Raw genomic sequence first — 17,036 nt, 5'->3', positions numbered from 1 at the left:
CTTCCATAAATAAGACTTTACTTTTTATTTTTACATACAGACTCATCCTATAAATAGTCTTGGATCATGGAGAATGTTAAAGACATAGCTTAAGAACTCTACACCACATTTTTTTTTTGTAGTCTACTGTCACCCCAGACCACAAAAAACATTCTCCAAGTGGATGCTCAGGTTAGATAAAGATGCTCCTAAACAAATTTACTGAGGCTTAGAATGTAAATCACATAACTACCTGCAGCAGCAATAGTCTTTTCAAAAATGACTAAATCAAACTTTTAAATATAAAGCATATATAAAAAGGACTATTAAGGATAGTAGAAATACAGGAAAATATGTGTTGCCTCATAATAAAGTTCAATAAATATTCTTTCTGAATCCTATAAACACTACAAGATGTTATAGGTCTATTTGGTTCCCATAAGTTAAAAAAGTCTGATTGCTTTTACATAAATTCCTCCCAATTCTTATCTATTTTCAAACAGATTTTTATTAATGCGCTTCACTAGACTCAGAGATTATATCTCTAACTTCCTTTCAGAAATGTGCTTTTTTGTTGGCTTTACTAAGTATACGTAATTTTCTAGCAAAAAAACATGATTTAAATTTTAAGGTTCAAGGTAATTCTAGAAAAAGGTAGACATTTGAACTATCTGCTTTTCTATATTCCTGTATTTACAAGGCCTAGCATCCACTGTGGTTTCCTTCTTATCAGTTATCGCACTTTCAATAAATAGTAACTGTAGTACAAGTTACATATATTAAAGAATTCAAAATTCCTCAAAATTTCACAACACTACAAAGTCATTAATATCTGATTTTACAGAATATGAGTATTAGTGTTATGTAATTTTTTTGCTATTGGAAAAGAAATACAACTTATTTTTTCTATCTAAATTAAACCCAAGCTCCATTATCAGTTCTCAAGATAGTATCTAAAATGTACATTCCTAAAGAAAGGTAAAGCTGTTCAAGGGCTGAACTAGTCCAATACAGGATTAAAGGTTATTTATTTGTTATTTTTTGTCTTGGTTTGTTTCTTGTGTTTTGTGTGTGTGTGTGTGTGTGTGTGTGTGTGTGTGTGTGTGTGTGAGATTGTGTGTGTCTGTGTGTGTGTGTGTTTTCCTTTTATATCCCTATATTAACCCCCTGGTTTCTCTTGGATTAGATAATAATTTAACATTGTAAAAATTAATTTCAGAAACTATTGTGCTAATATTTAGATTTCAGGAAGGAATCAGACAAAATCAGTTACCTCCATTCATTGTTAGAACAAAAGATAAAATAGCTTACTAACTGATATGAGTTATGAATGTCACTATGACACAAAATTTGCTGTGATTTGCTTATTTGGCTACAAGTGCAGTATTTTTCATGTATGATACCACACAGCATTTCCAACTTGTAACGCGAAACTCCAGCTCACGAAGAGTGTACTGTGTGACTTGAAAAAGTCTGATTGTAACTAAGTAACAACCTTTCCCCTGAAAAACATGAACAAAATCCATTGGGAAATCAGGCACAGACGGTATTTATCGGTTTTTCTTCCTTTCCTCCTGTGGTTTTGTTTCTCAAGACTTACAGACGCATCCAACAGAACCCACCACTTGTTACAAAATGACACAGCTATTTTTGTCCTTTTCTTTTTCTTTATCTTTTTCTCGAGGTTCCTTTCGTTTACGTTCACTATTCCCAGATTGTCTTCCACTTGATGGAGAGGCTTGTGCTGGCTGGCTTTGCTTTAAGAAAAATAAACAGGAAGAAATTACCTCAACTTTCTAAGGTGCTTAATCATACTTATCTAGAAAGAAAAACCATAAGAGTGAAAGGAATCATTAATAAAAAAAAGTTATTTGGTCACAGACTTGTTATATGGTATCTGAGTAACTGCCTCTATCATTTTAGATAGATCTAATTAATGTATTAATTATTATAGGTAAAAGAAATTTCAAACAATAAATAATGTGGAGGATTATATTCCCTGAAGCCTCAAATTCAAGAAATATTTGTTAAAGATTATGTTAAAGAAATTGACAACTTTTGGTAAACTAAGTTCCCTAGGACCTCATCAAATACTATAATAAACAGATTTTCAAGGAGAAAAAAAAAATCCTGAGAACTTTGAGTGTGAAATAAGTGTATTCTGTGAAATAAGAAAATTTTTTTAGTGAAGAGCTAGTAAAAATATACCAGGTTTTAAATTTTAACCTTGGAGTAATCAATATTTGAACTAGAAATATAAATACTTAGTTTAATGGAGACCTCTATGTTTAAAATTTCATCAGACCTTAAAGAGCATCTTATCTTCTTTGTATCCTAAGTCAGAGGAACAGTTCTGGCATGGTACAGTTAAACATAACAAAAGGAGAATTTCTTTCATTTTCTCATTTTTCATACATCTCAATAAAATGAGATTTAACACAAAGGAACCCACTTATAGTAACATTTGCAGTGCTTAAAACGTTTAACTGGGAAAAGTGAAAAGTGGAAATGTGCTAATCTTTGTTGAATACTTAGTACATGTCATACATTGGCTTAAGTACTAGCCTTATTTGTCCTTAAACAGAAATCTAAGAGTTAAGCATTATCTTTTATTTTCAAGATAGGGAAAATGAGGCTGAGAGAGGTAGGGGACTTTGATCCCCCTGGTAAGGGGATACAGAAGCAGGAAATGCAATCCATGTCTATCTGGCTCTGAAGTGTACCCTGTTACCAGTAGTACTTCATACTGCCCTGGAATTTTTACAGAAGACTTTGTTCCAATTGGTTGATATTCTTTGGAGCTATTAACAACTTAAATTTGATTCAATTGCAGCAAAAATAATAAAATGCCTAGGAATAAACTTAACCAAAGAGATGAAAGACCTATACTCCTAAAACTATAAAACACTGATGAAAGACATTGAAGATGACACAAAGAAACAAAGACATTCCATGCTCACCAATTGGAAGAATAAATATTGTTAAAATGTCTGTACTACCCAAAGCAATCTACAGATTTAATGAATTCCTATCACATACCAACACCATTTTTCACAGAACTAGAACAATCCTAAAATTTGTATGGAACCACAAAAGACATCAAATAGCCAAAGCAATCTTGAAAAAGAAAAACAGAACTGGAAGCTTCACAATTCTAGACTTCAAATTATATTACAAAGCTGTAACAATCAAAACAGTATGATACTGGCACAAAAACAGACACATACCTCAATGGAACAGAAAAGAAAATCCAGGAAGAAACCCACAGTTAATATGGTCAACTAATCTTTGACAAAGTAAGAAAGAATATATAACAGGAAAAAGTCTCTTCAACAAATGGTGTTGGGAAAATTGGACAGCTACATGTAAAAGAATGAAACTGGAGCACTTTCTTACACCATACATAAAATAAACTCAAAACGGATTAAGGACCTAAATGTGAAACCTGAAACCATAAAGATACTAGAAGAGAGCACAGGAAGTAATTTGTCTGCCATAACAACATCTTTCTAGATATGTCTCCTGAGGCAAGGAAAACAAAAGCAAAAATAAACTATTGGGCCTACATCAAAATAGAAAGCTTCTGCAAAGCAAAGGAAGCAATCAAACTAAAAGACCACCTACTGAACGGGAAAAGACATTTATAAGTGATTTATCTGATAAAGGGTTAGTATCCAAAATATATAAAGAACTTACAAAACTCAACACCAAAAAATCCAAATGATCCTATTAAAAACCGGGCAGAAGACATGAACAGAGATCTCTCCGAAGAGGACAAATAGATGGTCAAGAGACACATGAAAAGATGATGACAACGACTCATCAGGTAATGCAAATCAAAACCACAATGAGGTATCACCTCACACCTGTCAGAAAGGCTAAATTAAAAAAACATAAGAAACAACAAGTGTTTTCAAGGATTTGGAGAAAAAGGAACCCTTGTACACTGTTGGTGGGAATGAAAATTGGTGCAGCCACCGTGGAAAACAGTATGGAGGTTCCTCAAAAAATTAAAAATAGAAGTAACCTATCTATGATCCAGTAATACACTACGGGGTATTGACCCAATGAGTACAGAACAGTAATTCAAATGTATACATGCATGCCTATGTTTACTGCAGCATTATTTACAATAGCCAAATTATGGAAGCAACCTAAGGGTCCATCAGTAGATGAATGGACAAAGAAAATGTGCCATAGGAGCGCATGGGTGGCTCAGTGGGCTAAGCATCTGACTTCGGCTCAGGTCATGATCTCATGGCTCATGAGTTCGAGCCCCATGTTGGGCTCTGAACTAGCAGCTCAGAACCTGGAGCCCGCTTCCAATTCTGTGTCTCCCTCTCTCTCTGCCCCTCCCCCACTCACACACTGTCTTTCTCAAAAATAAACATTTTAAAAATGTGGTAGATATATACAATGGAATATTACCCATTAAAAAAATGGGAGTACCTGGGTGGCTCAGTTTATTGAGTGTCCAACTTCAGCCCAGGTCATGAACTCACGGTTCACGAGTTTGAGCCCCGCATTAGGCACTGTACTGACAGCTCAGAGCCTGGAGTCTGCTTCAGATTCTGTGCCTCCCTCTCTCTCTCTGCCCCTCCCCAGCTCATGCTCTATCTCTCAAAAATAAATAAAAACATTTTAAAAATGAAATCTTGGGTTGCCTGGGTGGCTCAGTCGGTTAAGTGTCCAACTTTGCCTTAGGTCATGATCTTGCAGTTCATGAATTCGAGCCCCAAAATGGGCTCTGTGCTGACAGCTCAGAGCCTGGAGCCTGCTTTGGATTCTTTGTTTCTCCCTCTCTGTCCCTTCCCTGCTCATTCTCTCTCTCAAAAATAAACATTTTTTAAAAATTAAAAAAAAAATGAAATCTTACCATTTGCAATAACATGGATGGAGGTAGAGAGTACAATACTAAGTGAAGTAAGTCAGAGAAAGACAAATACCATATGATTTCACTCATACATGGAATTTAAGAAACAAAACAAATGAACAAAGAAAAACAAAGACAAAACAAAATATAGAGAACAGAGATGCTTCCCAGAGGAGAGGGGGATGGGGGAAATAGGTGAAGGGGATTAAAAGAACACTTAGCTTGATGAGCACTGAGTAATGCATAGAATTGTTAAATCACCAAATTGTACACCTAGAACTAATAGAACACTATGTTAACTCTACTGGAATTAAATTTTTTAACTGAAAAATCTTGCCCTCAGAATCTCAGGAAAAATAATTTTAGTAAATAAGAAGTATATTAAGATAAACACAAACTTAGGACAATGCCATAAAATCCACAGGTGCTAACATGCTAATGTAATTGAAGAATCAATACCTAATTTAAAATACTTATCTTGGCACGAATCCTAGCTTTTACCTGGGCCTGTGGAGAAGCAGAAGCAGCAGCTGCTGCTGCTTGTTCCTGTTCCTGGTAATACTGAGAAGCCCGTCTATCCTCCTCTTCTTGGAGTTTCTTTGCTAGTTCCAAATCACTGATTCCTTCGGGTATTTGTTCCCAGTTGATCTCTTGGCTCTGCTGTTCTTGTTGTAGAGATAATGCCATAAGATAGTCCTAAGAAATTAAATTATAAACCTCTTTAGCCATGAGATTTCACTCAAGAACTGGTAAGTGTAAATGCACAAGTTGTACCTACAAAACTATGAGAATGGCTTTTAAAAAACATACCAGAGCTTAAATATAAAAATTAAAGCTATCTAAGTGTTTGAGAGCTACAATTTCAGTGATGCTGCCATTGTTCTAAATATTCTTGGAATTCATTTAAAATTATTTCTAGAAGCAGTATATAAAGCATTCAAGAAAGCTTTAAAAACAACTCCCCTAGGGGTGCCTGGGTGGCTCAGTGGGTTAAGCATCCAACTCTTGATCTTGGCCAACTCTTGATCTCGGGTCTTGAGTTCAAGCCCTGCACTGGGCTCTGCAATGGGCATGGAACCTACTTAAATGAAAGCAAAACAAACAAACAAAAAAACCAATTCCCTAAAAACCAAAACCAAAAAAAAAAAAAAAAAAAAAAAAAAAAACCCTCACCAAACTCCCCCTGTGGGTGCCTGGGTGGCTCTGTCTAAAGCATGCAACTCTTGATTTTGGGGTTGTGAGTTCAAGCCCCATGTTGGGCATAGAGCCTACAAACAAAAATAAAATAAACCTTGCCAGTTTATGAAAGAAACACATCTGCAGAAAACTGAAACAAAATAAAAAAGCATAAATAAGTTAAAATTGCCATATCATTATGCAAAGATAACTATTATTAACAATTGATATATATCCACCTAGCTTTTTCTACATTAACACACAAACTCAAACACATCTTCCAACCCCCATTTAATGTCAAAAAACTTTTTTTTAAAACAAGAATTTCCCCAAATCATTTATTAAATGGTCTTCCAAAACATGATTTTTAAAGGCAACAGTTTTCCAACATACAGGCATATTCAATTACTTAAACACCTTTTCCTCCCATCTCCCACACACCCAAATTATTTCCTCTGAGAAAAAGTGATGCATCTTCGGCTGAAAGTTGTATAATCTGGGGCGCCTGGGTGGCTTAGTTGCTTAAGCACCCAACCAGCTCAAGTCATGATCTCACGGTTTTTGAGTTCAAGCCCCATCTTCGACTCTGCTGATAGTTCAGAGCCTGGAGCCTGCTTCGGATTCTGTGTTTCCCTCTCTCTTTCTCTGCCCCTCCCCGCTTGAGCACGTGCACGTACACACTCTCTCTCTTTCCTTCAGAAATAATAAATGAGTAAACTTAAAAATACTTAACACCCACATTCATTAAGAATTAGTACTGAATGAAACTTGACTACGCTGTTTATCTCTCCCAGTCTATCCTCAAAATAAGAGAATATTAACCACCCACAGAGGATATCTAAAAGGTGGTTATCTGTGAAGACCTTGGACTATCTAGCATGAATATCTTACTAATATGAAGAATTTGTCCTTCAAATTTTTCTCACTTCTTCAAACTGCTCTTTGCCAAGTCCCTAGGTCTTAAATCCACTCTTTCCTTGCTATTTCCACAGAGAGTATCATGTATCTTTTTTCTCACATCTTACATCTTTACTACTGTAGCAATCTATTGCCTTACCTTCATTCCCTCTGCTCTGATATTTTTTATATATAGTGTTAGAAAAATCTTGCACATTTCTCAAGTAATATATATATTTTAAATAGCCCCATAAAGCTTCTGAAGGAAAATGCGTACATTGATTATTATAGCTGTTTGGATACTTAACTTCCAAAAGTCCAAGAAAGATTAGCATCTTTGAATCCAGTATTCTTCTGTGCAACTGCCATTATAGAGGATGACATATAATAGTTAATTGGTCAAATATCGGCCTCTGTTAGACTATGGAATTGTGAGGATTGTACTATATGATTTATCTGTGAGTCCCCAGGAGCTTGTTAATAGTACCAGGAATACAACAGCTCAGTGAATATTGACTAAATGAACAGTCTATCTTATCTACTTAAATTGTTATCAGCATCTGATGTTATCAGCATTAGACTCATGTGCCAACTGTTCAACATGACCAATTTTCTGCCTCAGTCAGGGAAGAAGTCATATCACTGTTATACTTCCAATAGTAAACACTCCTATGGCTCCAAGCCTGCCAACCTATAGCAGGCAAAGATCTCATCTGTCTCACTTCTTAATGAGAATTCTACTCACTTGAGCAGCACTTGTTGTAAATGTCTGCTTACCTTGGACTCTAAGACTTCATACGTTTTACTTTTTACCCACTGCATGCTATCTTCAAGACTCTTTTTCCTACTTTTTCTGACTACCCAAATATATCTTAAATCTGTACTCATCTCATCTCTAACGCCAGTGCTCAGCCATCATCACCTCTCGCTTGAATTGCTAGTCTCCATTTATACCTGTGTAATTCCTATGCATTCTTCACATAGCAGCCTTTAAAAAAGGTAGATCATCTTACTTCCATGTTTAACACTCGCCATATCTTCCCTACAATTAAAATAAAATTCAAACTCTGTACCATGACCTTCACAATTCAATATACACTGGCCTTCTGAACCAAAGTGTAGAGTCAATGTACAACACGTAAAATGATCATTTACTGATTTAGAAAATGTCGGGAAAATTTCACAAGCATATAAATGAATAAATCTTTAGTTCAAAAGTTTTGGATAACTGAATTCACATTTGAAAGGAGAATTTTAATTTTTTTTAAGTTTATTTATTTACTTTTGAGAGAGAGAGACAGCACGAGTGGGGGAGGGGCAGAGAGAGGAGAGAGAGAATCCCCAGCAGGCTCTGTGCTCTCAGCGCAGAGCCTGATGCAGGGCTCGAACTCATGAAGCTGGGAGATCATGACCTGAGCCAAAACCAAGAGTCGGAATGCTTAAATGACTGAGCTACCGAGGTGCTCCAAAAGGAATGAGCATTTTAAATGATATGAAAAGAAAGCAAATCTACCTGATCTATCTGATCCTGTTGTCCTCTGTATACGGTTTCAGGATCTGAAGGAGGCCGCAGATGAAATTCTGAGTCACAGAAATTTCCATCACCATCCACATTGTGTAGGCTTTCCCAAACAACTTTTTCTTCTGTAAGAAACCCCTGGTCTGTTACCAGCAAATACAGTAGACCCTTAATAAGAAAGAAAAAAGACTGTTAAATGGACCAAAACTGGTTAATATTTATGGGAAATTTCATCATCTGTATGTTTATAGCATATTAATGATTCCTAGTAGTTAGATATAATAAATGGCAGACAAAGTAGATATCTTATTTCACTGAATTAAGTCAACCTGGGTTTGAATATAGTTCATAATTGGTATACTATAGTATAATGACATTTGGGAAGCTGCTGGCAAACTCAACTACCACATGACTTATAAATAGCCTTTGGGGGTATATAATCTCATTTTATATAACAGAAATATAATCTACAAGTTCCTTAAAAACATATCAGGTAACAAATGTTACAAAGTCACAACAAAATAATATCACATTGCCTGCTTATTAAAAAAATTAAGCTGGGGCGCCTGGGTGGCGCAGTTGGTTAAGCGTCTGACTTCAGCCAGGTCACGATCTCACGGTCCGTGAGTTCGAGCCCCGCATCAGGCTCTGGGCTGATGGCTCAGAGCCTGGAGCCTGTTTCACATTCTGTGTCTCCCTCTCTCTCTGCCCCTCCCCCGTTCATGCTCTGTCTCTCTCTGTCCCAAAAATAAATAAACGTTGAAAAAAAAAATTAAAAAAAAAAATTAAGCTTATGACTAACCTAATTCATACTAATTTTTTCTTTTTCTGCACCATTAGCTGTTCTTCTTTTGTATACCAACAGTACTTGGTACTTATTTCTATTATAGCACTGAATCACACTGTGCCACAATTGTGTTTCCCTGCATCATTCCCAGACTACATTTTTAAATGTCTGTATCTCTGGGCCTAGGGTGGGGTGATCATAAAGTTGAAACCTAAATTTACTGAATTAATTAATGAATTCATTTGTATTTATAGTCACTACCACAGAATTTAGTACCGACTTCTAATTTTTCATATGGATTAGCTCTAAGTCCAATCATATGTAAAGTGTCCCTAGTATTATATATAAGGCTTAGAAGCCATTTTTCCTTCATATATGCCAAGGATATGGCTTTCATTTTACTTGCTCAGGGTTCCCACTGGTTAATATAGTACTTATTACTGCACAAGATTCATGCTTTTCATGTTATTCCATCACAATTAATCTTAGTAATTAAGAAACTCCTTTAAAGAGTTTGGTGGTAGGGTTAGAGAAATCATTGAATAGATCCACAACTATACGGTCAACTCATCTTCCACAAAGCAGGAAAGAATATCCAATGGAAAAAAGACAGTCTCTTCAACAAATGGTGTTGGGAAAACTGAATAGCAACATGCAAAAGACGAAACTGGCCTCTCTCTTACACCACACACAAAAATAAATTCAAGATGGATGAAAGACAAATGTGAGACAAGAAACCATCAAAATCCTAGAGAACACAGGCAGTAACTTCTTTGACATCAGGCTGTAGGAACTTCTTACTAGATATGTCTCCTAAGGCAAGGGGAAAAAAAAGGAAAAACAAGTAACTGGGACTTCATCAAGATAAAAATCTTCTATAAAGTGAAGGAAACAACAAAACTAAAAGGCAACCTTCAGAATGGGAGAAGATATTTGCAAATGACGTATCAGATAAAGGGTTAGTATCCCAAATATATATAGAACTTATACAACTCAACATCCCCCCCCCCAAATAATCTGGTTAAAAAATGAGAAGACATGAATAGACATTTCTCCAAAGACATCCAGATGGCTAACAGACACATGAGAGAAGATGCTCAACATCACTCATCAGGGAAATACAAATCAAAACCACAATAAGGTATCACCTCACACCTGTCAGAATGGCTAAAATTAACACAGGAAACAATAGGTGTTGGTGAGGATGTAGAGAAAGAGGAACCCTCTTACACTATCCATGGGAATGCAAACTGGTGTAGCCACTCTGGAAAAAAGTATGGAGGTTCCTCAAAAATTTAAAAACAGAACTATCCTACAATCCAGCAATTGCACCTCTAGGTATTTATTCAAAGGATACAAATATATACACACACACACACACACACATATATATATATATATATATACACACACACACACACACACACACACATATGTGGAATATTACTGAGCCATAAAAAAGAATGAGATCTTTTCATTTGCAATGACAAGAAATCACTGAATAAAGTCTGAAATTTTATTTATTTAAAATATTTAACGTTTATTCATTTTTTTTAAATTTTTTTTTAATGTTTATTTATTTTTGAGACAGAGAGAGACAGAGCATGAACAGGGGAGGGGCAGAGAGAGAGGGAGACACAGAATCTGAAACAGGCTCCAGGCTCTGAGCGGTCAGCACAGAGCCCGAGGCGGGGCTCGAACTCACAGACCGTGAGATCATGACCTGAGCTGAGGTCGGACGCTTAACCAACCGAGCCACCCAGGCGCCCCATAATGTTTATTCATTCTTGAGAGACAGAGCATGAGTGGGGGTGGGGCAGAGAGAGAGGGAGAGGAAGACACAGAGTTCAAAGCAGGCTCCAGGCTCTGAGCTGTCAGCACAGAGCCTGATGTGGGGCTCAAACTACAAACCGTGAGATCATGACCTGAGCCGAAGTCAGACGCTTGATTGAGCCACCCAGGTGCCCCATAAACTCTGAAGTTTTTTAAAAAAACTAAATAATTAGTGTTGAGCATTTACTATGTGTCCAGCTCTGTGCCGCACAGCTGTTTCTAAAATATGAAATCCATCCTGTTGTCTACTACTAGTTACATCCAAGAGTTAGCTCTACATAGCTCTGATTAATTTATATGGTCATTGAAATTACTCAATCAACATGAAAGTATTCATAAAGAAAAACATTTTGGCATACATAGTTTAAAGACTTCACTTTAAGCAAAAATTAAGTCCAGGCTCTTTTTTTTTTTTTTTTTTTAAATCAAGTAGGTTCCAATTAATCAAATATTTGAAGACCACCATATGCTCAGTATTATGCTAAGTGCTTGAGGATTCATATCATGGAAAGTAATGATCTCTCCTTACTTTGTATTGGGTACCCTTTTTTGTGATTCCATAGAATGCTGCATTTACCACTATCATAGCACTTTACACATTGAATTGTAGTAGTGTGTCTATTTACTTCTCTGTCTTAATGTATTTCAAGCTCCTTGAGGACCAGAGGCATGTTTTATTCATCCATGCATCCTCATTACTTAACATTTTTAATGCCCAGTCAGGGTCTACTTTGTCCTAAAATAATTTGATAAAATAATTTAAGAGAAAACCTCAAAGTTCTTTCTAGCCAGTATTCCACTGTTGAATAAATCTGACCCTTCTATACCTATACTTGTCACCGTACACTTTAACATATCATTATATTATACAATATTGAGATTTTACAATTTATTTTATGTACATCATATATTAGAATGGCTACTAACTAGGAAAAGAAACCACAGTCTTACTCTCCAAGGACACTTTAAGATAGGTAAATTCTGGGGGTGCCTGGGTGGCTCAGGTGATTAAGCATCCAACTCTTGATTTTGGCTCAGGTCATGATCTCATGGTACATGAGCCCTGCACCGGGCTCTGTGCTGACAGCACGGAGCCTGCTTGGGATTGGCTCTCTCCCCCTATCTCTGCCCCTCCCGCACTCATGCTCACTTGCTCGCTCTCGCTCGTTCTCTCTCTCTCTCAAAATAAATAAGTAATCTTAAAAAAAGTTGGTTAAGTGTCTAACTTCAGCTCAGGTCATATTCTCACGGTTCTTGAGTTCGAGCCCCATATCGGGTTCTCTACTGTCAGCACAAAGCCTGCTTCAGATCCTCTGTCCTCCTCTCTCTGCCCCTCCCACACTCTCTCTGTCTCTCTCAAAAATAAACATTAACAACAACAAAAAGGATGAGTAAATTCTGGGAGGGTTTGTTGAAAGCCATTACCACCCATAGCATACGAATATTTGTAAGCTTAACTAAAATGGTGTCTCTTTCTTGAAATAGATGTCCTGTCTTCTCATGGACCATCAGCCTCAATTTCTTCCTCTTTTAGATTTTGACATGTATCAAAAAAGTCTGTTACTAGTCCCCTGTCAACAATGCTGGTTATTACTCAACAGTTCCTTTATATAATTGCACTGTAGAATAGCAAAGTATGTATTAATTAGTACTGAATAGTTTAGGCCCATTTGTTCCTGAGAGTCTACAATTAAATCACCATCAAGAGTATTTCTTGCTTATATATCCTAGCACTTTTCTTCATTATCTAGTCAAAGCATTCTTTTCTAAACCTTGACTCTTTCTCCCAATCTTACTCACTAGTCTCTGAACACTAATTTTTAAAAAAACAACAAATACAGGGGCACCTGGGTGACTCAGTCAGTTAAGCATCTGACTCTTGTTTCGGCTCAGGTCATGATCTCACAGTTCATGAGTTCGAGCCCCACATCTGGCTCTGTGCTGACAGTGCAGTTTCCTTGGGATTCTCTCTCTCCTTGCTTTCTGCTCTTTCCCTGCTTGTGTTCTCTCTCTCTTTCTAAAAAAAATAAACAAACATTTAAAGGGCTCATGTCTATCATGGGAATACTGCTCAATATCATCATCATTATTAAAAGAAAGAAAATAATGCATACAAGATGCATATATTAAATTCTTAAATTAGGTATTAATGTATACAATGTATAAGTCTTTTGTTATATGAAAATAATAAATAAATGACATTAGATAATTTTCATAATTTTTTTACCAACTAGGCAATTGGAGTCTGGAAAACAGTATGGAGATTCCTCAAAAAGTTAAAAATAGAACTTCCCTACAATCCAGCAATTACAGTACTAGGTACTTATCCAAGGAACACAGGTGTGCTGTTTCAAAGGGGCACATGCACCCCAATGTTTATAGCAGCTCTATCGACAATAGCCAAAGTATGGAAAGAGCCCAAATGTCCACTGACAGATGAATGGAAAATGAAGATGTGGTATATATATATATATATATATACAATGGAGTTATTACTCGACAACCAAAAAAAATTAAATCTTGCCATTTGCAATAATGTGGATGGAACTAGAGTGTAATATGCTAAGTGAAATTAGTCAGAGAAAGACAAATATCATATGACTTCACTCATATGTGGAATTTAAGATATCAAACAGATGAACAAAAGGGAAGGGAAGCAAAAATAATAGAAAAACAGGGAGGGGAACAAAACATAAGAGAGTCATAAATCTAGAGAACAAATTGAGGGTTGCTGGAGGGGTTGTGGGTGAGGGGATGGGCTAAATGGGCAAGGGGCATTAAGGAAGACACTTGTTGGGATGAGCACTGGGTGTTATATGTAGGGGATGAATCACTGGATTCTACTACTAAAATAATTTTTGCACCGTATGCTAACTAACTGGGATGTAAACTTGAAAAAAAAAATTAAAACAAAGAAAACTAGGCAATTGGATTACCAAAGACAGAATGAAAAACTATTTTATCTCAAATACCCTGATAGGGGTGCCTGGGTGGCTCAGTCGGTTAAGCGTCTGACTTTGCCTCGGGTCATAATCTCACAGTTTGTGGGTTTAGGCCCCATGTCAGGCTCTGGGCTCTGTACTGACAGCTCAGAGCCTGAAGCCTGTTTTAGAGTTTGTGTTTCCCTCTATCTCTCTCTGCCCCTCCCGTTTGTTCTCTCTCTCTCTCTCTCAAAAATAAACATTTAAAATAGCCTGATAAATTAGTTCTATAGAGACTATGATTTACTTGTATTAACAACATACATGACAATGTCATCATAATTTGTAAATTGATAAAACAGAAGAAAACTTGTCAAATGTATAAACAAATTAATTATGTAATTCCAGCCTTTAAATATGGTGGAAAGCACTGCCAAATATATTTTAATTTTTTTTAATGTTTTTATTTATTTTTGAGACAGAGAGAGAGACAGAGCATGAGCAGGGGAGGGGCAGAGAGAGAGGGAGACACAGCATATGAAGCAGGCTCCAGGCTCTGAGCTGTCAGCACAGAGCCCGAAGGGGGCAGACTGTGAGATCATGACCTGAGCTGAAGTCGGACACTTAACCAACAAGCCACCCAGGCGCCCCAACACTGCCAAATATTTTTGGTTGACAAGCTTGGATTCAAATTACTTAATGTCTTTGGGCTCTTCTTTTCTTTATTATGAAGTGATACAGAGTAGGTTTAACCAGAAAATTTCTAAGATATTTTATAAATTGAAAGATGAACTTTACTTCTACTTAACAAGCATCTCTCTCATCTACAAATAGCTTTCTTATCCATCCAGAGAGGCAGAGCTGTTGAGTGTGGGCTTGAAAGTCAGACTGGAGGGGCGCCTGGGTGGCGCAGTCGGTTAAGCGTCCGACTTCAGCCAGGTCACGATCTCGCGGTCCGTGAGTTCGAGCCCCGCGTCGGGCTCTGGGCGGATGGCTCAGATCCTGGAGCCTGTTTCCAGTGCTGTGTCTCCCTCTCTCTCTGCCCCTCCCCCGTTCATGCTCTGTCTCTCTCTGTTCCAAAAATAAATAAACGTTGAAAAAAAAAAAATTAAAAAAAAAAAAAAAAAAAAAAAAAGAAAGTCAGACTGGAGGTGCTTACACTCTGAATGGTCTCGGGCAAGTTACTTAGTGCCTTTAAGCTTATTCATTCAGTTGTAAAGTGGGAGTAATAACATCCACTCCTCAGAAGCTGTGAAAATTAAATGAGATAATACATGTAAAGTGTTTAGCACAATGCAAGGCACATAATGCTAGTTGAATATAAGATTCAATTCATGAATACCACCTAAATCTATCTCAAAATTTCTGTAGCTATCACCTTTTCCTGTCTCCCATTTAGGAGAAAATCTCTCTGCCTACACTGTAAAATCTATCACCTATCTTAGTCTGTTTCTACATTCCTCACCCCCATCCCGCTTAAAAAATTTTTTTAATGTGACAATTTTTGATGTATCAGCCACCTTTAAAAAAAAAAAAACTAGGGGCGCCTGGGTGGCTCAGTCAGTTAAGCGTCCAACTGCGGCTCAGGTCATGATCTCGTGGTCCGTGAGTTCGAGCCCCGCATCGGGCTCTGTGCTGACTGCTCAGAGCCTGGAGCCTGTTTCAGATTCTGTGTCTCCCTCTCTCTCTGCCCCTCCCCCGTTCATGCTCTGTCTCTCTCTGTCTCAAAAATAAATAAACGTTAAAAAAAAATTAAAAAAAAACAAACTAAATTTTGGGGCATGTGGGTGGCTCAGTTGGTTAAGCGTCCAACTTTGGCTCAGGTCATGATCTTGCAGTTCATGAGTTCTGCCCCACATCAGGCTCTGTGCTGACAGCTCAGAGCTTGGAGCCTACTTCGGATTCTGCCTCTCCCTCTCTCTGCTCCTTCCCCTGCTCATGCTCACACTCAGTTTCTCTCTCTCTCTCTCTCAAAAATAAACATTAAAAAATTAAAAAAAAATTTTTTTTTAACGTTTATTTATTTTTGAGACAGAGCATGAACGGGGGAGGGGCAGAGAGAGAGGGAGACACAGAATCGGAAACAGGCTCCAGGCTCTGAGCCATCAGCCCAGAGCCCGACGCGGGGCTCGAACTCACAGCCCACGAGATCGTGACCTGAGCTGAAGTCAGACGCTTAACCAACTAAGCCACCTAGGTGCCCCTAAAAATTTTTTTAAATAACTAAATTTAAAAAATTCTAAATTAATTGAATTTTTACTTCAACATAGCCTTCTATGGAAAAAGACAAACCCCAGTATAGTCTTAGTCAAAAAGAACAGAGAATAGATTTATTTAATATGGCCTTAGCACTTATTTAGAACTGTATCTCCTCCTAAACTACTTTTTGCTTCTTATCCCTAAATGTAAAGTAAAAATGCAAACAAAAGCCAACTCCAAAAATCCTGGTTTTGATATACTCCACAGAAATGTCAGTAATTAAAACCAAGAGGTACAATAAACAGTTATGAGGGGCGCCTGGGTGGCTCAGTCAGTTGGGTGTCCGACTTCGGCTCAGGTCATGATCTCACGGTCCGTGAGTTCGAGCCCCGCGTCGGGCTCTGTGCTGACGGCTCAGAGCCTGGAGCCTGTTTCAGATTCTGTGTCTCCCTCTCTCTCTGACACTCCCCCGTTCATGCTCTGTCTCTCTCTCTCTCAAAAATAAATAAACATTAAAAAAAATTAAAAAGAATAAATAAATAAAATAGTTATGAATATAAAAGACATGGATATGAAGGCTGACATGGATAAGGGATGATTAAGAGGACGTCACAAAAAAAAAAAAAAGAGGGTGTCATGATGGGGAAAGAACTACACAGATGTCATTATATAAACCAAAGATCTAGAAGCCAAGTGATCTATAAACAGCCAAGGAATTAGTAGTTTACCTTACTCAAGAGCAAGCAGAATGGAGAAGGATCATAAGAATAAAATGGAATAATTAAATCTTAGGTATATAATTATATATATAAGAATCTAAAAGTCATGATTATACAGACAATATGAAAAGCA

At 37.2% G+C, this 17,036-nt stretch overlaps 1 protein-coding gene across 2 annotated transcripts in view; it reads right to left on the bottom strand.

Moving 5' to 3' along the window:
* Nucleotides 1-1,069: 1,069 nt before the first annotated feature.
* Nucleotides 1,070-17,036, bottom strand: part of MINDY2 (MINDY lysine 48 deubiquitinase 2) — a 77,466-nt gene continuing 61,499 nt past the window's right edge. Inside the window, exons 5-7 of one of the 2 annotated variants that reach the window (XM_040492823.1) lie at nucleotides 8,439-8,612; nucleotides 5,354-5,548; nucleotides 1,070-1,736 (exon numbers count right to left, since the gene is read on the bottom strand). In XM_040492823.1, coding sequence (XP_040348757.1) covers nucleotides 1,608-1,736; nucleotides 5,354-5,548; nucleotides 8,439-8,612 — 498 coding nt within the window. In that variant the 3' untranslated portion in view covers nucleotides 1,070-1,607. The remainder of the gene's footprint in view (nucleotides 1,737-5,353; nucleotides 5,549-8,438; nucleotides 8,613-17,036) is intronic. The other variant, XM_040492822.1, reaches the window with a different exon arrangement.

The sequence above is a fragment of the Herpailurus yagouaroundi genome, unplaced genomic scaffold, assembly GCF_014898765.1.
Source record: "Herpailurus yagouaroundi ecotype Mexico unplaced genomic scaffold, PumYag 184, whole genome shotgun sequence".
NCBI lineage: Eukaryota > Metazoa > Chordata > Mammalia > Carnivora > Felidae > Herpailurus > Herpailurus yagouaroundi.
The sequence above is the reverse complement of the archived record's forward strand: the minus strand, read 5'-3'. Positions and strand labels throughout refer to the sequence as shown.